This window comes from Raphanus sativus, chromosome 5, assembly GCF_000801105.2.
Source record: "Raphanus sativus cultivar WK10039 chromosome 5, ASM80110v3, whole genome shotgun sequence".
In the NCBI taxonomy this organism is placed as follows: Eukaryota; Viridiplantae; Streptophyta; class Magnoliopsida; order Brassicales; family Brassicaceae; genus Raphanus; species Raphanus sativus.
The window spans coordinates 36951013-36976376 of NC_079515.1; the positions used below are offsets into that span (position 1 = coordinate 36951013).

A 25364-nucleotide genomic window follows, 5' to 3' on the forward strand; every position below is an offset into this window, starting at 1 on the left:
TTACTTGAACCAAACAATTTCATATATAAATCAGCTTTTTGTCAACCATAAAGCAAGTCCATAGTTTTCATACGCATGATACCAGTACTAATTTGATTATATTTGTAATATTTTCAAACATAAACCATACCTTCTCATACAAAGAATTTTAAACTTCAATTGTTATTCTTGTTTTCTGTTTTTTGTGCAATTTTTTTCTGGTTAAAGAGTTTAAATTTACACTAAAATTCAGATTTAGAAACACTTAAAAAAAAATACATTTCTAGCCGATCGAGCGAAAAGTGTACTTGTATATATATAGTCGTATATCACAATAATCATGAGAGTGGTTCAACCATATGTTATAAGCCCTGGATTTACCTACGATGTTTGTGTTTTTTGTTCGTAGACCCAGTGGCGGATCTAGACGCATTTTTAGTTGGGGGCAAACTACTAAAAATAACAAAAACAGTTTTGAGCTGGGGGCATATTTTATGTTTTTTTCATTAAACTGCATACATTTTTATCAAATTAATTAAGCTTATTCAAAAAAAAATTAAAAACAGTAGGGGGCACGTGACCCCGTACCGGTGTACGTACGTCCGCCCCTGACCATGAATGCTTTATTTTCACTTCGTAGTTTAGTGATAATTAGTTTCTTAGTCTTTCAATTTAAAATCAATTTGACGGTAAATAGAATATCTAAATTATTTGTATATTACTAATAAAATCCATTATAAATTTCTAATTTGAATTTTCTTCTTCGACATCTAGAACTACACCGCGTAAAACAGAAATAATGACCATCAACTATTATATTTTAAAATGTTCAGCAAATCTTAAAATTTTATATTGTCCGACAAATAGGCAACACGCTATAAAAGGGCAAGTGTTTAGCGGCCGGATCGTTTAGTCTCTATAATCGAACAAATAATTTTTTAAGTCAAAAGTATTCTTTTTATTACACGAATAGTCGTCGGATATTAAGGGAGAAAACATACTTATATTGCCAATAAATGTTAGCATATTTCCATGCATATTTGCATCTTACTAACGAGTATTTAAACAGAAAAAAAAAAAAAAAAATGAACAGCGTATATTTTAAATTACACCAAACCAAACTAGAGCATGGCTGGACTTTGAATTCGCTAGTTTATCAGCCCGCGTTGAATCTGCCGACACATGTCCCGTTTCTGCGGTTAAAGTTTTGATTACATAACTGATATCTTTATTGAGAAAAGTATTAGCCATAGAGAACCATATATAATACATGTGAACTTGGCGTAATATTCCTTAGCAGAGAATAAGATCTCATAGAACCCAATACGAAGTAACGAGTTCCCTGATTTAAAAAGTTTGTCGAGCCATTCTTTTGTCGTGTAAACTAAGCCAATAATAGAAAAAAGAGTTTATCATCAGCAAAAACTTAAGTTGTATACACATAAAAAAAATTAATGATAGTTAAAATCGATGTTTACAAAACTTAGTGGCTAAAGTTTGTTACTCACCTCGCCGTCTGTTAGCAGTTTCCCACCATATTTTGAACAAACTGACCATAGAAACACGGCTACTTATACAAGATAGATAGCAATATATGATGAGCTTTACCCCACTCTCATGCTGCCTCTGCTCCAATTCTGATGAAACAAGGGACCATCTCTTTATCGACTGTTCTTTTAGTAGGGACATCTGGAGGAGAATGCTCCTTAAATTGTCTGAACCTGGACATCACTCCGACTCTTGGATGCAGTTACTAGCTTGGACCTCTTCCTCTCCAAGCAAGTCTCTTCGAACATTAAGAAGCATTGCTGTCCAAGCTATCATCTATAACATTTGGGCAGCGAGGAACAACAGAATCTTTAAGAACCAGATGGAGAACACAACGGATCTCTTCAACCATGTGGACAGAAATGTCAGAAATACAATATCTGCTCGCGAGAGCAGGAAAGCTTTTAAGCACCTCATGGCCTTTTGGCTAGTTTAGCAAAACGCCGGTTAAATCCCAATTTGTTAGCACGTTCTATTCTGTTTTTTTGCCATGTCTAACAAAGTGTAGTTTATAAACTCAAACTTGTAAACTTTGTTCATTTATGATATTTACAGTTAAGCAAAAAAAAAATATATATGATGAGCATCAACGATTGCTTTATCGCTAAAGAAGATTGTGATTGTGTAGTTGAGGATGCTGATCCTAGAAACCGTATTGAAGTGAGAGAAGAAGATAAAAGCCCAAAAATGCAACCGATTCCTTTAGGAATATGTGTTGGCCTGTTGCGCCTCTCTTCTCCTCATTTTGTAATGGGCAAATTCCTCATTTTGTTAAGGATCTAAAAGAAGTAACAAAATACAAACTATTCCAATAGATTTTTTCTTTTTTGCTAAATAACTATTCAATAGTTTTTTTTAAACTCAGACACAACGATGTCCACTAGCATAAAATTATTATAACTATACTATATGTTTTTTCTTTTTGCATTTTGATATCGGAAATGGTTGTTGCAACGGTGCACTGTGAAAACTCAGATGAATACTCTTCCCTTTAACAATCCCTTTTCTACCTATACGATAAAAGAAATGTACGCACCACTCCAGCAAAATGAAAGAAAAAATTACAGATAATTAGATGTAGTATAATGTCATAATCTTCGATTCAGTTTCTTGTTGCAAGACGTCCATAAATCTCATCATGTTGTAATGCTGATTCAATATATAACTGAAATTGTGAATAAAAGTATTTATTATCCTCCTGCAATAATAAATGATCTATTAAATATATTTTGGAGGGTTTCTAAAAGTTCACTCCTATCGTAATCAAAAGATCGTCATGTAGCCAATAGAGAGTTGAAGACAGCGTTTGTTCATCTTCCCAGATCTGTCAATATTTCATCCTTGTATTTCCTCTCCACCAACCAGCCCTTATTTACCTTCATTAATATTTTCTTCTTACTTTTTTTTTCTTTATATTTCAAATCTCTAATCCACGACAAAAACTTCTAATCCACACATCACACATGTATCTGTGTTTTGTGTGTGGCAGAGTAATGGAAATTATAGTTGTGTGGTTTTGTGGTAATCAATTGCACTACTAACTTAGTGACACCACTTAAGTTCTCTTTCGTTTTCACATATTCTGTTGTTTACAAATGTTTTCAAAGTAAACCAACTATAATTTTTTAAAAATACATTTTGCGATGTAACAGCTGTTGTGGTTTTCTATGACTAGCTGTCGTCGATCTGCATTGTGCATTTTCCTTGCCTCTCACTTTTCCACCTTTCTATATTTCATTTCAATCGCTTTGTTTTATTTAGTTTGCTAATTGTATTTAATTAGACAAATTAAATCTTTCTTCTACAATCCGTTTTCTTAAAACTCGTCTGAGGTGAAAACAAATGATATTTCGCATGATTCCCTTTGGGAACAAGTTATTCCAAGGAATTGGTTGAGCATGAAGGATGTATTTTCTAGAATGTAGATAACAAATGGGCATGAAAAGTATGGCAAGTGATTCCTGAAATAAACACTATGATTTCCAAAATTAAGACTAATGATTTCAAAATTTCTGAAAGGTGTTTTATACCTGTAACCTATTATATAGAATATTCCTTATATACTAAAATAAAAATATTACAATATTTTTTTGTAACCACGTGTCATCATCGCAATTTTTTTTAAAATTTAAAATTTTTAGAAAATATGTTGTTCTATCTAAATATATAATAAGTTTTTATTAAATTAATCATAAATTAATTGTTAATGTTTTTCATTGATTTCCTTATATAAAAATCATGAAATTTTCTAATATAGATTAGATATATATGAAAATTAATAATTTTGAATAACAACTATTTTATAAAAATTAGTCTATTTTCTATCATTTTTTAAAATTATAACTTATTAAAATAAATTAAATAACCAATAAACTTTATAATAAAAATTTAGATTTTTCTTTATGTGTTATATTTTGAGTTTTTTAAAATGATTATAAATAACTAAGTTATTAAAAATCTTATATTAAAATTTTTGTGATCCATGGTTTAAAATATATTTTATAACAAGATACAAATAACTACAAATATATAAGTATGAATTCTTATTTAATATATATATATATATATATATTAACTTTTAAATAAAGTATATATCATATAAAATACATAATTATTTTAATTTCAAAGTTTGCTTTGATGTTTTGAGAAAAAATTGAAAACATATTGACAACTTAATATTTATATTTTAAACTTAGCATTAAATGTTCTTAAAATTATAAATTACTAAAACTATTAAACATACCATAAATGTTTTTTTGATCAGTGTTTTTAAATTTGTATTATAAAACATACAAATGATCAAAAATACAAAAAGTTTGTTGGTGCAGAAGTCTGTGGTCCATCTTTATCCATTGTTTCTGGTATTTTTTTAGAACGCGTATGTTTTGTACTCTGTAATTTTATATATGATCAAAATATTTACATATTCATCTTGCTTTAACTTTAGTAATTGTTTACTCAGTAATTAATAATATGATTTGAACAAATAACCCCCTAATTAAGTGTGTTTCCAGATATGTTCAGGTGCGGGTGTCATTTTACCCACACATTTTTATGTTTGTCAACCTGCTCAGTGCTTGAATTTTGATTTTACGTCGCCAAATATTATTTTAGCCATGGGTCATACGATTACATTACAAACCATATATAATGAATCACTTTTAAGGCGGACTTTTTTTCTTCTCAGTAAAAAGCCCAGAAAGGTCGTGATTGATCAAAGGTTTTGATTTAAAGCTTTTATATGAACGCCGAATAGCTAGCCATTAAGTATTTTTGGACATGTTTTTGACATCTCTATCTCGTGATTATGTTTTGAATTCTCTTAAAATTGTGAGCTACCTACGGGGAGTAAATATACCTACTTCATTGAAAAAGATCTAAGTTACCTAGGGCACATGTGCAATGTTCTTTAGATCTTTCGACGCTTTAAACATGTCTTATGGTCTAGTGGTAGTGGACGGACCTAAAATGATAACATGTTTAAGGTTCGATCTTTCTGGTATGCGAAACTAGGTCATATTATTTTATTCATCTAACGTAGATATGAGTCCATGATTTAGAATTCATTTGAATGCTCTGGAGAACGAGTCCATCTTCGGGGTTACAACTCCCCTGGATATAAGAAGTTTAGGTTTAGTTTTTTTTTTTAAATCTAGGTTTGGTTTTTTTTTCTAAGTTTTGGTTAGATTTGGTTATGAAAACCAGTTTAGAAAGATCCATAGATCTAGGTTTACTTTTTGTTTGTTTGTTTGTTTTGATTTTTTTTATTTGGTTTAACTTTGTAAACGTATTGTAACTGTAATAAACCAGTTTTGATTTATAAATAAAATTCATTTGATAAAATTTAAATTTTGTAAACTGGTTTAATTAATAAACCGTTTCAACTAATAACCCGATTTTAATTATAAACCAAATATATATATATATTCTATATACATTTATTTGTGTTTTCTATTTTAATATTTTTTTAAAATATTGCAAGGAAATTGTGTTTCCGTTGCAAATTTACGAGGAAATATATTTCATTGCAAATTTGCGAGGAACCGTTTTCCGTTGTAAATTTACGAAGAAACGTTTTCCGTTGTAAATTTGCTAGGAACCGTTTTCCGTTGCAAATTTGCGAGAAAATTACAAGCGTTTTCTATTTGCGATAAAGGATTTGCGAGGAATATGTTTCCGTTGCAACTTCCTTGCAAATTACGATTTGCAAGGGAATTGTGAGGGTTTTTTCCCTTGCAACAAATGTGTTTTCTTGTTGTAGTGAGTTGCACATCTGTTTGTTTATCACTCCTTAATCAATTCCCACAATAAAATACACACTCAAAATATAATTGGTAGGATGGACTATATTAATCTATACAATAATACAAACTATTTATGAGCATCTAAGCATGTATAATTTTTTACACAATCATTTAAATAAATAAAAATTGTACTTTTTAAGTAAGACTATATTTGAATATGATCTATGCCTCACTTGTCACCATCTCTAAACCTCTTTCCTTTAACCCCTATGACCAATTAATTAAACCCAAAATATATAAACTAATCTCAAAGTATATGATGCATATGACCGGTAAATTTTGCACACGGCGAAACACAAACCGTTTTCTTAAGAAGAGTACCAGTTTAAACCAGGAAGTTGATACGATGCCGTTCTTAATAACCCATCATCCCCTAACACACCACCTTGCTGATGCATCAGTGGAGGAGTCTCCTCCATCACTGAAGAAGACATGTTCAAACAGTCTCCACCTCCTACGCAGTGAAACCGTTTGCTCGGAGATGCATCCTGCTCTTCCTCGGCTACAGGCGAAAGAGCTCGTTTCAGATTCGCCATCATCATCATGGGTCCAGAGGAAGTAGCAGGATTCAAACCATTAGGATTACCATTAGAGACATTGACATTGACTGAACCGGCTCCGTTGCTGCAGACCATGCTGCTTCCGTCGTACAAACCGGAATCACCGTCGGAGAAAATCCCGTAACCACCGGAGGACTTCCCCGGGAAGATATTCATTGACCTAGAGACGTTGTGGTGGAGTCCACTTGATGATGAGGGAGGAACTTTTCTGAAGATATAATCAATCATACCTTCGTCCTTATCGTTATCCACATGTCGACTTGCGTTGTTCTTCTTGTAGATTCTACATAGCACCCAATCATCAAGCTAACATAAACAAATTATTCCAAGATCAGATAAAACAAATAACGATATAGTTGAATCAAGAAGTTACTTACAAGGCCGGCTTAAGCAAAGTGCCCCATGATATCAAAAATTAATATTTACAAATTTTTTATGTTAAAAATAATTGGGATTTTTACAAACATATATCTATATATTATTAACTAAATTTAGTTTTATACATTTTCAAAACTAATTTTTTTCTTTTATAAATCTCATAGAAATACTTTTAAAACTATGTTAAAAATTCTAATTTTCAACTAGGTCTAGAACAATTTTTTTGTTGAAAGATCTCAAATTCTTTTTTTTATAAAGGCCCAAAATTCTTAAGCCGGTGTTGATTACTACTATGTTATTACATACCCGGAGAGAGCTATTCTTGTTAGCGAAGTCACATGCTGGTGGTCTGTAGTTTGGTTTGTTGTCGATGATACGATACTCATGCATGATCCAATCGCTCTTAACTCCTTTTGGAGGCTTTCCACTGTAGAAGACAAGTGCCTTCTTCACGCCCACCTTCTGCTTACCGTCGGAGGCAAGAACCGGTTTATCAGTCCCCGTCGCCTTCCAGTATCCCGACGTGGCCGCTCTGTTTGGCCTCGCTCCGTTTGGATACTTCCGGTCTCTAGGGCTGAAGAAATACCATTCTCGTTCTCCAAAAGAAGCCTTTGCTACAAACAAAAGAAAATCAAGAAATCAAGAATAAGAACAAAAAAACTAATAAATAAAAATTTTATATAAATAAAAGAAGATGCGAAAACTTGGATGATGATGGTACGTACCAGGAAGTTCCCATGGATCGAACTTATAGAGATCAACTTCGGCGATGATGGCCACAGGTAAAGGAGCGGAGGCCACTTTGCGTTTGAGGTAGTGAACAACGAGCTCTTCGTCTGTAGGGTGAAAACGGAATCCTGGAGGAAGGTTAGGTTGTGGCGGCGTAGGACCACCTGAAGATTCGATGCTCTCCATTGGTTATTTAGTACCGGGATCGGAAGATTTGGTAGCTTTTGCTATTGTACGAAAAGCTCATATCATATAACTCTGAGATTATTCCTTTTTTTCCTTAGATATTTTTTTTAGGGGGAGGTGTGCAGAAAAATGCTTCACAAAGTCGACGTTACCGTTCCTTTATGGGTTTTAATCCTTGTCTTTTTCCTATATACACACACCCACGAAAATTTAAGGTGTACAATTTATTGGAAACTTTTATTTTATTATATATATTAGGTGCTTATGATATAGCGATTTGTGTCTATGTAAATAATAATACTATTTTCAATGTATTTTACTATTTTAGAAAATAAAATAACTCTCTAATAAAAATAAATAATATATTTTAATAAATAATAAACTCTAATTATAAAGTAAAAATATAAAAATACTATTCTTCTTCTATAACTAAAATAAAATATAATAATCTTTATTTTAGAGAAAAACAAAAATGAGTTAAAATAATTTTCTCTACATATATTATAAAAATAACTATAAAGGTGATTTAGAGATGCTTTGAGTATTAAATATAGATAAATATTATATAAACATACGTTTATTGAACTGATTGTTATTTATTGATGCTTTTATACGAAAAATTGGATTTTAAATTCTAGTAAAAACAGTTTATTAAGAATAAAAAAATATCTGTAAATCATAATTGTACCATCAGATAAAATAAATAAACCATAAAATAATAAAAAAGACTAGCCTTATAATATGATATCTATCTTCTTTGTTTACATCATATGATCTCTATCTTTACTAGTTACAAAAATCACAATTTATATGTCATAAAACAGAACACATATCATATATTCTTTCCGTATTAAAAGATATATGTTTTTGAACTTTTACATATATTAAAAATATCTTAAATTTTGATGATAATTACATTATTTTCATGATTATTATTTTTCATAATTTTAACTAATCAAAATTTAATAACACAAATTTCTTTGAAATTTACAATTATATTTTGCAGAAAGCTTGAAGTTTAAAATTTAATACTATTATTTTAATAAAAATACATTAAAAGTAAAAATATTTTTAAACATGAATCATTTTAAAATCGAGGGAGTAATTATTATTTTTATTGAAACTTTTTCCAATGCAATTTAAACATATGATCTTTTTAACTTAATTTAAACATATGATCTTCAAAAAGTTTATTAGGTAATCAAAAGTTGTTACTATTAACCAGTTTATTGTTTGATCAATCCATAATTAATTTAATCAGCGCAAATTTAAAAAGTATAAATTCCCATATTTCAGCCAGTTTTAGTGTGACTTGAGTGCACTATAAGATTTAAATGTGGCGACAATGCGACACATATACATAGCCTGACTAATCATGTCGAGTCTATGTAATTACTAGATTAACCTAAATACCTAATTGAATAAGGGCTACTTAGTCATTTATGGCTTGATTAATCAATATTTCTCTGCGTTTATATACAAGCTCGACACGAACAAGCTACAACAACGGAGATGAGGCGCTCAATTAACGTGGAAAACGATGTATGTTGCTATTTTCTTTTGGTGGCGACAAAACTATATTATATGATGATAAAAAGTAGCATATATCGCCTTATTTTGTCAACTAGCATATATCGCCTTTTTCGCTAGTTGATGACAATCTAAAATAACATATCAAAGTCCTATAGTCGATATATAGTGCAAAATGAACAGTACGCAATTTTATAGTTTCGGGTTGTATGCTGTCAGAAAAACTAAGGTTAATTTATGTGTTGTTCTCTAGCCACCGTTACTGGCTAACTTACCATTGAAAAGTCGACAAGTGTGATTCTTAGTGGAGACGGTATCTACGCGTGACAATTGGCGACGTGGAACGCAAATAATTGCCACATAAGGTAACAGATTTATGACGTGGATATTGAGGGCCTGGTGGGTGTGGAAAAAGACCTTTATACTTCATACTCCTTCTGTTTTATAAATATCCAAAAAAATTGTTTCAAAAATATATATATTTTTCAATTTATTATTTAATGAAATTTTGTAAACTGATGTTTATTAAATTTCTATTGACTAAGAGTTATGCAAAATTGTTATTCACAAAAAATAATACATTTATAATTAAATTTAATATATATTTTTAATATATATGAAAATTATAAAATATTTATCTTTCTAAAAACGAAAAATATGTAATATGTCATACTTTTCTTAAGAATATTTATTATTTTATTTTATTAATTAAAAAAACCATCATGCTAAGTTATTGTTTATGTTTTAAAAAAAATAAAAAATAAAATATCAAATTATTTATATAGTTTTCCTTCAGATATATATATATATATATATATATATATATATTGTGTTGAGGTTTTAAAACACTCATATATTATGAATATTTTAGAAATATCTCTATACAAATGTTTTTGTTTGATTGGTATTTAATTGTAATTTTTATATCTTAGTTTTTTAAATTTTATAATAAAAATATTATTTTAAGATAAGAACACAATCTATAAAAAGTTTCTTATTTTTTAAAATCCTGAAATTACTAATATAAAATCATTAAAGTATCTAATAAAATTTTACTTGTTTATTCATTAAAGATATAAATGATATTAATCACTCTAACTTTTATAGTTTTCCTTAAAATATCTTTATACAAATATTTTTTAATTAATATTTAATTATAAATTGTTTTCTATCTTAAATTTTTGACTTTTATAATAGAAAATATTATTTCAAGAGAGCAACATAATATATAAAAGTTTTATATCTTAAACAAATCTGATATTATTTTAAGTATATATGAAAATCATTAAAGTATCTAATAAAAATTTTACTTGTTTATTAAAAATTTCAGATAACAAACACAATATATAAAAGAAATATTTTTTTTTTATTTTAAAATAGGTTTTAAAATTTTGGATATTTTTTTGTTGTTATTAGTTTTAATCATTTAGCTAATCAAAAAAATAAAATTTGTTTTTTTATTTTGTTTCTAATTTATATATTTTATAGATACCTAACTATATATACTTTAGTTATGGTTATTCGGGCCATTTTTTCTTAAAGAAAACATCTCAGATTTTTGCAAAAAAAGAAAAAAAAACATCTCAGATTCAGTAATTTATTTTCTATGTTTACATAAATATAACTAAATAAAATAATGACCTACGAAAAATGAGAATTGGTCAAAAACTATGAAAATGAGAATATACGGTTTTTTCAAAAAAAAAGAAGAGAATATACGGTCAGACGAGTAAAAAGTTGCTATGTTTGAAACTTGTACGTTGGGTGAACAGTTACTATTTCAGGAAGAAATTATTCCAAGCTGGCATATGTTGACTCACATCGTCACACGTGCAATTTCTGGAATCCCCAACGGTCCAATCTCATCTCAAAAACCGATTGATTGGCTTTTAAGATTTGGTTAGCTGTTGATAATCCACAATCCATCACTGTCCGATTTCCCATTAAACATTACACATATCCATTTAGATTTATTGAGTTTATCTGCACAACTATCTGGTGCCAAAATTTTCTCTCTTATGATTATACAAAAAGTAGACCTGTGGTTTAGGCTAGACATTATCAACTATTTCGACCTAACTTATCTTTTTGCTACTGCTGCTCAAACAGCTGGATGAATTCGATAAATGAAACGATAGATCAAAGCGAAACGATCACTGTTTTATTCTACTATCGTGTTCATGACATGTTGTTTGTCATCAATGACCGCGAAGGGGTCGATGAGATCAACCATATTAGTATCCTTACATATTTGATAAAGAATCAATTAACCAATACGAAGAATGAGAATCCAGCTAGAAAGTATACAAGTGGAACGCACGTCTAACCCCAAAGAATTCCAATTTACAACATTATATTAGCTGATTAATTAATCTGACTCACATTAAACTATCTTAATTTTTTTTTTTTTTTTTTTTTTTTGAATGAATGTAAAATTTTATTCAAACAAAACTTTTTTACATCAAGTGCATCATATTTGAAACTAAAGAATAGAAACAAAGCAAGAGGAAAAACCTAAGCTCCAAAATCCAATTCAAAACAAGCAATACAATCTCAAAATTCAAATCCCCCTCAAGCTTGACCATGTGAAACAAGTCAAGTTGGGAAGCTATGATATTCTCCTCATTAAAACCCACACTAGAGAAAACCCAAATGGGACAAAACTCTAGTGGGGAAAAAGAGTAAGAGTATCATAGCAAGGGATAGAATCGACTACTCCTAGCTTCGAACTCCCTACGGAAATCCCCCGCAAACAACTCAACAAACGACTCAGCAAACTTGGAAGCTTCAAACCTTACTGCTACTGACGAGACTTTACCTCTCTTCCCCACAACAGAGAAAACAAAAACTCAGAACCAAAAGATTTGAATGCTCTCCATGCTACCTTTTATCATCAAAACGATTCTCCTCACAGAGAGTGGACCAAAACAAGAACCAACAGACCCTACTCAACCTCTTGTAGCGAACCAAGTAGACAGACTTTCCTCCAAATATTTCTTTCCTTTACCTTTCACTAGGAGTAATTTCAGCCTAATCATCTTATCAACTATCTTTGCAAGTGTTCTAGCGTCCACCTCTTGCTCACCATGCTTTCTTGCGTTGCGTTCTCTCCATATAGAATGAGTTAACACTTGTAGAGCATAACGGAAAAGAAAAGTTTCAGTAGAGTTCCTTCTACCCTGGGATGCAATCTCAATTATCTCCTGCCATTGAGTAGTGAAATCTTCCTTCAAAATCCCTCCCACAGCTTCTCTCCATACTTTACTAGAGTAACTACAACTGAAGAATAGATGATGACAGCTTTCCTGCACATCTTTACACAGCACACAAACCCCATCGACTGCACTATTCCACTGTAATATTCGGTCCATAGTTTGTAACCTGTTTTTTATAGCAAGCCACATATGGAAGGAGTATTTTGGTGTAGAATAAGGGAACCAAATACCTCGGCTCCAAGTACACTCGGGTAGAGGTTGACGAAGACTAAGCCAAGTTTTCTTTGTAGAGAACTGCTTGGAGAATTTATTGTCTGGTTGTTTCCATAATGGAATATCATCTTCTTGGTTAACACTTCTTCTGATTCTTTCTATCTCCTCTTCCACATCATTGAAGATTTGAATTCGATGCCTTCTTCTCCGATGTCTTCTAAAAGCCTCAACCATTAAATCATTTTCCTTTATTCCCATTTCTATACTTCCACCATCTCTCAGATAATCTCTCAAACAACCCAGATCAGACCACATATCATACCAGAAAGATGTAAATTTGCCATTGTTTACTTCCATTTTATGAAAAAGCTTCGCCAAATCCCTCAACTTCAAGAGCTTCTTCCACATCCAAGAACCAGCAACAGAGTTATTTTTAACCGACCAGAAAGAGCCTTTCCGAATAAGATAACAATGAATCCAACTCACCCAAAGAGACGATCTGTTTGAAAACAATCTCCAGATGAGCTTTAAGCATAGAACATTGTTGATTTCTTTAAGCGGTCGAATCCCCAAGCCACCTTCTTGTTTTGGCAAACAAATATCTTTCCAGTTTACTTTAGCCTTACTTGTATTAAGTTCTGGACCAGACCAAAGGAAAGCAGAGCATAACCTTTCAATTTCCTTTAAACAACTTCCTGGGAGACTAAAAGCAGAGAGCCAGAAATTTGCCATACTAGTAATGACTGAGTTAATTAGCTGCAGTCTACCCCCATGAGAAAGAAACCTACCTGTCCAAGACTTCATTCTTTTCTTGATCTTCTCCACTAGAGGCATGTAGTCATTTATAGTCATTTTCCTAGTAAGGAGAGGGAGACCCAGGTACCTTACTGGTAATTTACCTGATTCGAAAGGAAATCTTGCAAGAATGCCCTCCTCTTGGCTATTTGAAATCCCAGCAGTGTAGAGAGTAGATTTTTCTAGGCTTATCTTAAGACCCGACATCATAGCAAACTTTTCAAATATCTTAAGAACCCCTTCTATGGATCGTTTACTTCCATCAGTGAAAACCAATAAGTCGTCAGCGAAGCATAGATGAGTTAGGAGAATATTTTTACACCGAGGATGATATCCAATCTGGTTTCCAGCAGCTGCCTTGTCTATCATGTGAGATAGAACATTCATGCAAACAACAAAGAGATAAGGAGAAAGTGCACATCCCTGACGCAACCCCCTTTTACTTTGAAAGAATTCCGCTAATTCCCCATTGACTTGAACAGAGAAAGATGGAGTGCATACACAAAGCTCAATCCATCTTATAAACTGATCCGGCAAGTGTAAAGCTTTCAACGTACCAAGAAGAAAAGACCAATTTACTGAATCAAATGCCTTAGCAATATCAATCTTCATGGCACAACGAGGGGAGATGTCATCCTTATGGTAATCCTTAACAATCTCAGTTGCAAGTAGCAAATTTTCCACTAGCAGTCTATCTTTGACAAAAGCAGATTGGTTATAGGAGATACACTGAGGTAGAGTTCCTTTTAACCGGTTTGCTAGGATTTTTGAAAACTATCTTAATTTTTATTACGTCATATTAATCACATTAAACCGAATCCACTAGGTTGTTGACCCGAGTGTCGGAATCCGTTTACCGGTTCAACACTGAATCCCTGATCATAAGACAACACGCCCGAGTTATTAAACCGGGGAATCACCTCAGCTTGTTGATGCGCCTTATTGCCTTCTTCGCTTGTATAGACAGCTACAACGTCGCCGTAACGGAGACTTGGAACATTATGACTCGATCCGAGTTCGGGAGCCGAGTTGTGTCCAGTGGAATTCGCCCAGTCAAAGCTTGGCTCCCTGACTAGACTAAGAAACCCGGATTTATATTCGAGAACGCCTTCGTATTGATGAGACGAAGATGACGTCGACGAACCATTATGGCTGTATTCTCTGGTTACTAAATTACTATTGTGAAGATCTTGTGCGCTTGATTGCTTCTTGTATATTCGGCGTAAACCCAATCATCAAGCTGGATGGAAAGAATATAAATATTGTATGTTACATTTGGATTAATAAACAGAATTCATAATAAATACAATTAATTTTATGTACTTTTTATTTAGTTTAGGTTACCTTGGTGCTTCCATTTCTACGAGAGGGTTCGATGAGACGGTACTCATGCATGATCCAATTAGTCTTGGTACCTTTTGGTGCTTTTCCAACGTAAAACACCAAAGCTTTCTTGACACCCACTCTTCTTCCCTCCGTTGATATAACCTTATCCGTGCCGGTGGCTTTCCAGTAACCCGACCCGGCAACCCAATTAGGTATCGACCCATTTGGATACTTCCTATCTCTCGGGGTGAAGAAATACCAGTCTTTTTCTCCGAATAACGCCTTGCCTGAAAAAAAAAAAAAACAACACTTAAGTTATAATAACCATATCTAGTTTTAACACAGCCGGGGTTAAGGTAACGAACTTGGTAAAACCCACGCGTCGAATTTGTATAGATCGATCTCGGCGATGAGCTGAAGAGAGAAGTCGTGACCGGCTACTTTCCGGCATAGATATTCAACCATCAGCTCTTCGTCCGTTTGGTAAAACCGGAAACCCGCTGGTAAGCTTAGTTGGGTTAACGGGTCAAGCTCTTGGATACCCATTTGATATTTCTTTGAAGTTTGAATTAACTATCTTCTTTTATGTTTTGAGTATTTTCACATTAGAGATATAAAGCTCTGCTACTTGTGTGTGCGTTTGTATATATATATATAGAGAGAGAGATTACTACACGACCGATCAATCTTCGTTAACGTGCAGACACAACATGGGTCCGACTTTGAGTTTATCATGACAATTGGATAAGTTACAGCGTCGGGATTTATGGGATCATTTGGGTTTGTTGAATATTTGCAAGAAAGTATATTTATTGTAAGTTGCAAAAAAAAAAGTATATTTATTGTATTAATTATTATTTTTTTAACGATGATTCATTATGATATTATATTGTTTTAATTATTTAATTAAATATTTTATGTGTCAATATGCATCGAATGATTTTTATTGTTTACCTAAAGTGTCTTTTTCTCCTTTTTGTTAAAGGTTACCCAAATGTTAATTAATATCCACACAAACTCCACGATATTTTGTACGTTGAAATCAAAATTAGGTTGTTAGTTAAGACTCGTGATTTTCTGCAATTTACGCGCTAACTTTATTTGAATAAAAAATAGGGAAAGTATATATAATATTCTGAAAACAAACGGAATATTCTTTCTTTTTCTAATGGGTCTGTGCCAAATTGTGTTTTAGTCAAAGAAGAAAATACACGTACGTAATTGAAAGATTCATATGTATATATCCCTTTGCCAAAAAAAAAAATTTAAGGTTTTATATTCAGCAAATTAAGTGGCTTTTGTTACATAATTTTCTCATCGTATATGTATGGGCACGTGCGAGTTGAAAATATCGATTAATGATACTAGGGGTGGGCACGGAGCGGATATCCGGAGTTTTAAGGATATCTGTGATCCGATCCGTACCTTGCGAATATTCGATTTTTCGATCCGATTCAATTCGTAACTCTTCGGATATCCGGAACACCGGATATCCGCGAATATCCTAATTTTTGCCGGATATCCGATTCGATCCGTAAAATAATAAAAAAATAAAAAAATAAAAATAAAAATATAGAAAAAGAAGAAAATCTAAAATAAAATAATATTATTTCATTAAATTTTTTAAAAAAATTACATACTTTCAAAATTTTTAATAACTAAATAATTAATTTAGTGAATAAAAATATTATAAAACTTATATAAAGATATAAAAGTATATATATTATATAATTTTATAAACATGTATACATATATATGTATATAACGGATCGGATCGGATATCCGTTTCTAAAAATATTAGTATTTATGATTTGTTTCGTCTTTGACGGATATTAGATTTTAGTATTTGCTTCGATTCGTTAAGTTACGGATATTCGGATTTTTCGGATCGAATCAAAACGACTAACGGATCGAATCAATATTTACGGATATTTTGCCCAGCCCTAAATGATACCACTACCAAATGATTAGAAAGAGAGGGTTGGTCAAAGTAAAATTTTTAAGATTTGTTCTTCTCCTTTTCGGTCATGCATCTATCATAAGAGCAAATCGTATAAACGAAGTCTATGACGTCGATCTCAAGATGACATTCTGTAGTTTACAACCTTTTACATGTGAGTTTAATATGGTTGGGTGAATAAACAACGACCGAAATTTCTTATCCCCATCTCTTCTACTTTCTGTAAGCCCATTAAAATCTCGGCCCATATTTTAATCACTAAAACGTCGTCGTTTGCTCGCGAAACAAGTTGTCACTTCGGTACTAAAACCCTAAAAAGATACTTTTGGTTTCCGATTCTCTTTCATCTTTGTCGTCTCGCAATGGGGAAGAAGAGAAAGCACAGCGAGACCGAACAGGCGGCACCACTGAAGAAAGACGACTCTGCTCCGGAGAGACCCAAAAGAACTCTACTGGGCTGGAAAGATAAGGCCCAAGATGCAGAGGAACCCAAACAACCAGCGCCTGAGTTCAGGAACAAAGAGAAGGTCCTCGTCACATGCTCACGTCGCATAAGTTTCAGGTACCGACACCTTATGCTGAACATCGTGTCGCTTCTACCTCACTGTAAGAAAGATAGTAAGGTCGAAGCTAAGAGCAGTAAAGGCGCCACTCTTAATGAGCTTGTTGAGCTTAAAGGCTCTTCTTCATGCTTGTTCTTTGAGGTAAAGTTTCAATCTTTATCACCTCTCTCTGGGCTTAGTAAACTTTAAAGTTGATATCTTTTGTTGTTGGGTTTCAGTGTAGGAAGCATAAAGATCTTTACTTGTGGATGGTTAAGTCTCCTAGTGGACCCTCTGTTAAGTTCTTGGTTAATGCTGTTCACACAATGGAGGAGCTGAAACTAACTGGAAACCATCTGAAAGGGTCACGCCCACTCTTGACGTTCTCATCTAACTTTGATAAAGATGTACACTGGAAGCTTCTGAAAGAGATGTTAACGCAGGTTTGTTATGTTTCTTCCTGGTTTTGTGTTTGGTTAAATGCATCATGATCTGATTAGTTAGTTTTCTCCTATCTCTTTCTTTCAGGTGTTTGGAATCCCCAAGGAACATAGAAAGTCTAAACCTTACCATGACCATGTGTTTGCTTTCTCCATTGTTGATGACCATATTTGGTTCCGTAATTACCAGGTTGGTTATCTTTGAGATCAGATCAACTGGTGTTGTTACACTTTTTGAGATTAGATCAACTGGTGTTTCAGTTTGGTTTGAACTTAGTCAAATTGTCTGTTGCAGATATCGGTACCTCATAATGAGGCAGACAAGGTTGCAAGAGGTGGTCTGGATAAAATGACACTTGTTGAGGTCTGGCTATAACTGTTTAGTAACAATAGTGTTTACGTGATTTTGATTAGTTAATGTTGATTGAAGTTAAAATTTGATGATAGGTTGGTCCAAGGTTTTGTTTAAATCCGATTAAGATATTTGGAGGCAGCTTTGGAGGTCCAACTCTTTACGAGAACCCATTCTATGTATCTCCAAACCAGGTACTGAGTTTGTCTATTAACAGCTTGATTGAGAGAACACATTTGTGTAAATCATATGTTTTACGATTTGATTTTGTTTCCTTAAAGATTCGAGCATTGGAGAAAAGAAATAAGGCTGGGAAGTTTGCAAAGAAGATCAAAGCGAAAACGAGGAAAAAGATGCATGAGCTTTCCAACCCATTGGAGCCTGATGAATTTGCAGACATGTGGAAGGATGATGAATGATAGATAGAGTTCTATCAATTCTTTTGCTGTTGTAAACTTCCACATTCATAGAATCATCAACACATTTTTGTATGAACGGCTCTTGACTCTGTTTTATTTATATCTGTTTTTTCTTTTCAAATTAATGAGTTCATGGAAAGACTTTTTTCAAGCTTAGCAAAATAGAAGCAAAAGTTTCTTTGTTGATCTCTAGATTCAAAGGCTATATACATTGCCATAGCCAACACCATTTCCATTTCCATTTCCATGGTCCCTACCTACAAGTACACCATACCCCATAGGCTTAACTGTGTGGTCAGGATTTTCCTAGTTCATTTATCATGGTCTGCACTTTATGATCAGCAGTTTATTTGCGATCAAGCTTTTCTTCAGGATCAGGTTCTTCTACCTCACACCACATGAATTGCGGTTTATAATCAGACTTGACCTCGGTGACCAGGCTCTTCTGGTTCACTATACATGGTCTGCAGCTGAAGATCACCAGGCTTTACATTGAACAACTCATGATCTTGCTCGCTTGCTCAAACTAACCATCCCAGGCATCAAGAAACCCATCATGGGTTTAAAGAATGCGAGACTTTTACTTAACAGAACACACATAGCATGAAAGAGAGAAAGCAAGAGGCTTTTTTGATAACACAAACTTGTATGTTTAGCAACTTCAAGTATCAAACCTTATTGAGATTAGATTTGCCAACAAGAAACTGCAACCAGCACATGGAACAAACAAGATGTTACCATACATCTAAAAAAAAACAAAAAAAAACTCAACTGATGGAACTTGGGTAGATTCAGACACTACCATCACCACCACCACCACCTTCTGACTCAGCAGCTCTCATACCTTCAGCCAAAGCACGTGCCCTGTTCTGGGTTTGTCTCTCAACAGCAACCATGTATAAACCTAAAACAACCATATATGGTTTAACAATGGTGTCTCTCTGAGAAACAAAAAACATATGGAGTGTGATTAATAAGATGATTACCGATAGCACTTCCAAGTGCACAGCCCCATAGAATCCTCATCGACCACTTATCACTGATAACTCCTCTCGAACCCATCATTACTTCCTCTGCTGTCAAAGCTTGTACCTTTACCGGTAAAGACGAAAACTTTATGACTGCAACACATCAAAGGGACAATTTTTCAGCTCACTGGAGTCCCCTAAAGGCTTCTGCTTCGGTGTCGGATAACAACAATATCCTATCTATCTACCAAGACGAGGAATCAAATCCGTGGGATTGCTCTAAACGTAGGATGAGAATATTAGGGGTGTGAGAGCTTACCAGAATACGCAATAGTTGACGGTGGGAAGAAGAAGAGGAAGAAACGAAGACGGAAAATGAAATAAAAGGGGCTCTTTTGATAAGAGAAAAACTATGGAGAGTTAATCCATAATAAAAGAAACATAAAAGACTGCGTGCATATTAATAAATGCCTTCTCAAACTTTCGAAAAATCACATTTTTTTCCTTTTTTTTCTTTTTTAATTGTAGCATCTAACATGTAATAAGGACCCCTATATATTTTGGTTTCAGAATCAAAGATCATCATCATCAAACCATCTGACATTACAAAAGGCTTATAATAATAATAATGTTTTGACATAAAAGATAAGATTCCACTTCTTGAAACCATATAAAAGAAGAAACAAAACTTATACAGTATGGAATCTCTATCAGTCAGTGGTGACAAGTCTCTAATAACCATCTTCCCCATAATGATTGCTATCTAAAGTTTCAAGAAGAAGAGACGGTGCATGCTGAGCATTCCCTTGATTCTCTTCCGAGTCTTGACAAAACGAAAGTATGATTGTGTCTATCGACATCTCCACCACCGCAAAGAATAGTGTAGCCACAACATACCCCAAACCCCAACATGCCTGTTGCATAAACACACAAAAGAGACTGTGTCACACAACTCACAACCCAAAACCTATTATTCACTTGAGTTTTTTTGTTTTAATTTACCAAAACGGGTAAGAGAGGGGAGGAGACTTTGTTGTGAGAAGAGCGGTACTTGTGTGAATCCAACATGAGAAACCCAAAGAGAGCACTGAAGAGACTCACACAGAGCTTCCCTAGAAACAATATCACATCTCCTATTACATTCACCTTCCCTATCCTCATTACGTTGTTTATGATCAGCTCTGTAGCTATCGCAGATGATTTGCAAAAGCTTTTCCCTGTTATACCAATCTGAAAACAAGAATCAAAAACTGAGCTTTGCTTTGCTTTTGTTAACAAGAAAAAAGTAAGTAAGAGACTTCTGTTTACCATTATGTAAGCATTGCGGTTAACCGATTTGATAGTCCACTCAACGCTTTTAAGACAACCACGTGAAGTGTAATAACCCATTCTCCTAAGCCAGTGATCAGGCGTGGTCCCTCTCACTTTCGTTCTACGACGAATAGCTTCGAGAATGAACCTAACAGACTCCACAAAAGAGACAACCAGCGAACCAAGAGCCACAGATCCCAAGTTGTAGCGTGCGAGCCGCTTCATCGAAGCGAAAGCAGGAAGAAACGGTATCTCTGGCGATGCTGCTTCTTCCCCTTGAGCCCAATAATAGGAAGCGACAGAGCCAGCAATCACTGTAGCTGAAGATGCAATGAAGAACTGTGTGGCCCAGTAGCAGCCAAAGAGATGGAAGAATATGGCAACTGTAATGTGAGGAGTGTAACGTATGCTGTAACCACAGCAATGCTCGCAGTTCACTTTCTTTAAAACGAGATCGTACGCGCAGCAGTTAGTGTTGTTGCAGTTGTTCTGAACAACTTGACCCGAACTGAATAGATAGAGAGCTGCTGATAGCCAGAACATATAGAATATTGCTAGCATCGCGTATGGTATAGCTGGGAATATAATCAGAGCTTGCACTTCTCCTATTACTTTAGCAGCTACCTGAAATAAAAAACTTGTTAAGTTTGGACTTATCACGAGCTTCCAACTTAAAATCAATTGGCCATAAAAAGTGGAGTGGCCTCGGAGCATGTTTATTGGAGGTTCTTAGGGTGGGGTTCTTAGCGGAATATATTTAAGAGCCGGTTCTTAGCTTTTTAGTTAAAAGTTAAAGACGTGTTCTTATATTCCGCTAAGAACCCCCAATAAACATGCTCTTAGCCCTTTAGCTAAAAGCCATACTAGTGACCATACTAATATTCACCTTGAGGACTGATGTGGCCATAAGGATACGGCGAATGATGGCTATAGAAGTGAGGATAGCAACAGCTGAGATGAAAGTCATGAGAATGGCGACTATACGGACATGAGTCAGCTCCTGGAGAACAAAGCAAAAGTGCAACAAATAAGCATTGAGACTTAACGGTCTCATAATTTAATGTATTTGAGAAGTGGATGATGTTGAAACTTACTCGACCATACACATGAATGTATGGATCATGCTCACCGATGATAGGTGTTACAGCATCATCCCCAATCCATCCAGCTACAAAAAAAAAGACACATATTGAGTTCCAAAGTAACATGAAACACAGAGAGAGAGAGAGACATGCGATTCTTTAAAACCAAACCTTTCAAGTAGTAGAAGATGGTGACAGATATTAAAAGCATGTTGAAAAGGACAACAGTTATCCAGGGCATGGCAGTTACAAAATGACGTATAAGGAGCAGCCAAACAATGGATAGAAACAACGGGACAAGGCCTCCACATACAATCAATACTGGCCATGACTTGCCAATATCAGCCACATACCTCTGCAATTAAATATAAACCGCTTAGAACAAACATTCTTCATGTCAGTAGATATAAGATGATCAATTGTACTGACCTTTAGAACCGAGGCACGAGAGTTCATTGATCTTCTGATAGATTTGTCAATGATCATATCCTCTTGAATACTCACACCACCCATCTGCTGCCAATGGCGCAGAGACGAGTTCGAAGCACGAGCTATATACTGGCAGCTCCAATAAACATTGACGCTAGGGAAGATGATAGGGTAACAAGGACCCTGGAGCTGAAGAGAGGAGTTCCTCATTTCAGGAGTGAGAAACTCAAAGTAATCATAGTTCCTGTCGATCCAATCATCCATCTTGAGACGTATCTCGCCGTCTGGATAGTCACAGACCCAGTTGAGAGTATCATCCGAAGGTTCAGGGCAGTCCAAGAGACAGATAGTCCTAGCGTTACCCAATGTGAGCTCCCCATCTTTCAGACCACTTTCGTAGACTTGGTTAGGGTTTAGCCAGTATCTAAGCTCGAGCTGAGTAAGGTCACGGTGACGGTGGTTGCTACCACACACATTCCCTTCGTAGTCTAATCCATATGTGAGTCTGCAGAAAAATCAATACTTTAATCCACAAATAGTACTAAAGACACAGACTTTGGCTTTAAGCTTAGTTCCATGGGAGCTTTACCTTAATGGGTTTCCTTGGTTGAAACCAAAGCTGGAGTTGACAATCATTGAGACCCAAAAGGCAATGAAGATGACGAGGAAGGTAATGTCTCTGCACTTTCTGTTGTGTTTGATGATCCCATCTTTGTCACTCCCATCACTTGAGGTGTATCTTCCAATCACAGCTCCTAGAGGTCCTCTCATCTTTTTCCTCTTTCCACTGTCTGAAAACCCTCGAAGAACAAGCACAGGAGGGTAAAGACTAAAGAGTGTCTTCTCTCTCTTTCTCAAGTGTTCATTGTTCAAGGAGAGTGTGAAAGTGTTTGAAGGGTATTAATGTCTTTTAGACTGTGTTTGTGTGTTATTATTAAAAGTGAATTTCTTTTTGGTAAAAGAATATAAATTTAATGTGGTTACTGTTCAATCTATCTTCCGTGGGAACATGAAAAGAATCCATGTCTGGTTTTGATGGGCTTTGAGTGTTTTTTACCATTTTTAATTCCTTCCTTAATGTGTAACCCATTTTAAAACGAAAGTGTTCTTTTTTTCTTATTATTCCCTCTGTGAGATCTGCAAATGTAACTGTTTTAACGCCATTCATTTGATTAAATATTCCTTTATTCAACTTTTTCAGTTGTTTATATTATTTAAACATGAATGAAAAGGGCCACTACAACTTAATTGATGGCAAAACAAAGTTATGTGTAGAAATAGAAAATTGGTTTTCATTTAAATAATAAATTATTCTTAAAAGCTTGTGTCAATCTGATGATAATAGAACTAGATGTGGTTAACCAGTGAAAATTATGAGAAAGTTTTGTTGTTTCTTGGCTAATTTGTTATTGAACTCACAGAAAGCTTGCTAAAGTTGGTTTTACTTACTTTAAGTATGACAGCAATAACTATTACTATTGTTTCTGTATTTCAAAATTCAACTCTTGGAGAATATAATAAAAATGTACTGTATCAGAAAACTGAAAAGCATGGGCTCCTTGCTTTTTCCAAATATTTATTGTATATTTATTCATCTTGGTATAATATTTTTATTTCTATCAAGTATCATTTTTAGCAAAAGAGTTGTTTCCAGTTACGGGTACAGGTAGACTGTACTGACAAGTGACAATAAATAACACGTGGATTTCTTGATCATATTACATTTAGTTGCTCTTGTCAATTGTTTTTTTTTTGACTAAACTCTTGTCAATTGTTTTGGTTAAGATATCTAATTGTAATAAAATTGGAAGCTAATTAAAAATGTTGTCTCCATTCATTTGATTAAATATTCCTTTATTCAACTTTTTCAGTTGTTTATATTATTTAAACATGAATGAAAAGGGCCACTACAACTTAATTGATGGCAAAACAAAGTTATGTGTAGAAATAGAAAATTGGTTTTCATTTAAATAATAAATTATTCTTAAAAGCTTGTGTCAATCTGATGATAATAGAACTAGATGTGGTTAACCAGTGAAAATTATGAGAAAGTTTTGTTGTTTCTTGGCTAATTTGTTATTGAACTCACAGAAAGCTTGCTAAAGTTGGTTTTACTTACTTTAAGTATGACAGCAATAACTATTACTATTGTTTCTGTATTTCAAAATTCAACTCTTGGAGAATATAATAAAAAATGTACTGTATCAGAAAACTGAAAAGCATGGGCTCCTTGCTTTTCCAAATATTTATTGTATATTTATTCATCTTGGTATAATATTTTTATTTCTATCAAGTATCATTTTTAGCAAAAGAGTTGTTTCCAGTTACGGGTACAGGTAGACTGTACTGACAAGTGACAATAAATAACACGTGGATTTCTTGATCATATTACATTTAGTTGCTCTTGTCAATTGTTTTTTTTTTGACTAAACTCTTGTCAATTGTTTTGGTTAAGATATCTAATTGTAATAAAATTGGAAGCTAATTAAAAATGTTGTCTCCATTCATTTGATTAAATATTCCTTTATTCAACTTTTTCAGTTGTTTATATTATTTAAACATGAATGAAAAGGGCCACTACAACTTAATTGATGGCAAAACAAAGTTATGTGTAGAAATAGAAAATTGGTTTTCATTTAAATAATAAATTATTCTTAAAAGCTTGTGTCAATCTGATGATAATAGAACTAGATGTGGTTAACCAGTGAAAATTATGAGAAAGTTTTGTTGTTTCTTGGCTAATTTGTTATTGAACTCACAGAAAGCTTGCTAAAGTTGGTTTTACTTACTTTAAGTATGACAGCAATAACTATTACTATTGTTTCTGTATTTCAAAATTCAACTCTTGGAGAATATAATAAAAAATGTACTGTATCAGAAAACTGAAAAGCATGGGCTCCTTGCTTTTTCCAAATATTTATTGTATATTTATTCATCTTGGTATAATATTTTTATTTCTATCAAGTATCATTTTTAGCAAAAGAGTTGTTTCCAGTTACGGGTACAGGTAGACTGTACTGACAAGTGACAATAAATAACACGTGGATTTCTTGATCATATTACATTTAGTTGCTCTTGTCAATTGTTTTTTTTTTGAC

The 25364-nt window shown here is 33.5% G+C and overlaps 4 protein-coding genes and 1 pseudogene across 4 annotated transcripts; 1 reads left to right on the forward strand and 4 right to left on the reverse strand.

Moving 5' to 3' along the window:
* Positions 1-5862: 5862 nt before the first annotated feature.
* LOC108861364 (NAC transcription factor 56-like) lies at positions 5863-7863 on the reverse strand. The gene is made up of 3 exons (XM_018635211.2): positions 7495-7863; positions 7076-7383; positions 5863-6697 (listed from the first exon to the last, which is right to left on the reverse strand). The coding sequence occupies exons 1-3, from the start codon at positions 7682-7684 to the stop codon at positions 6140-6142; spliced, it is 1056 nt and encodes a 351-aa protein (XP_018490713.1). The 5' UTR covers positions 7685-7863; the 3' UTR covers positions 5863-6139.
* Positions 7864-14231: 6368 nt separating this feature from the next.
* LOC130512910 (NAC domain-containing protein 55-like) lies at positions 14232-15519 on the reverse strand (annotated as a pseudogene).
* Positions 15520-17049: 1530 nt separating this feature from the next.
* Positions 17050-18601, forward strand: LOC108861366 (ribosome biogenesis protein BRX1 homolog 1). Its single transcript, XM_018635213.2, has 6 exons — positions 17050-17427; positions 17505-17708; positions 17794-17895; positions 18001-18069; positions 18153-18251; positions 18339-18601. The coding sequence occupies exons 1-6, from the start codon at positions 17086-17088 to the stop codon at positions 18474-18476; spliced, it is 954 nt and encodes a 317-aa protein (XP_018490715.1). The 5' UTR covers positions 17050-17085; the 3' UTR covers positions 18477-18601.
* A 479-nt stretch (positions 18602-19080) lies between these two features.
* On the reverse strand, positions 19081-19917 carry LOC108861368 (uncharacterized). Its single transcript, XM_056986400.1, has 3 exons — positions 19764-19917; positions 19463-19597; positions 19081-19380 (listed from the first exon to the last, which is right to left on the reverse strand). Exons 2-3 carry the CDS (start codon positions 19539-19541, stop codon positions 19268-19270), a joined length of 192 nt encoding a protein of 63 aa, XP_056842380.1. The 5' UTR covers positions 19542-19597; positions 19764-19917; the 3' UTR covers positions 19081-19267.
* A 112-nt stretch (positions 19918-20029) lies between these two features.
* On the reverse strand, positions 20030-23121 carry LOC108861367 (choline transporter protein 1). Its single transcript, XM_018635214.2, has 8 exons — positions 22856-23121; positions 22267-22771; positions 22009-22192; positions 21850-21923; positions 21642-21755; positions 20753-21379; positions 20447-20674; positions 20030-20358 (listed from the first exon to the last, which is right to left on the reverse strand). Exons 1-8 carry the CDS (start codon positions 23035-23037, stop codon positions 20176-20178), a joined length of 2097 nt encoding a protein of 698 aa, XP_018490716.1. The 5' UTR covers positions 23038-23121; the 3' UTR covers positions 20030-20175.
* Positions 23122-25364: the final 2243 nt, after the last annotated feature.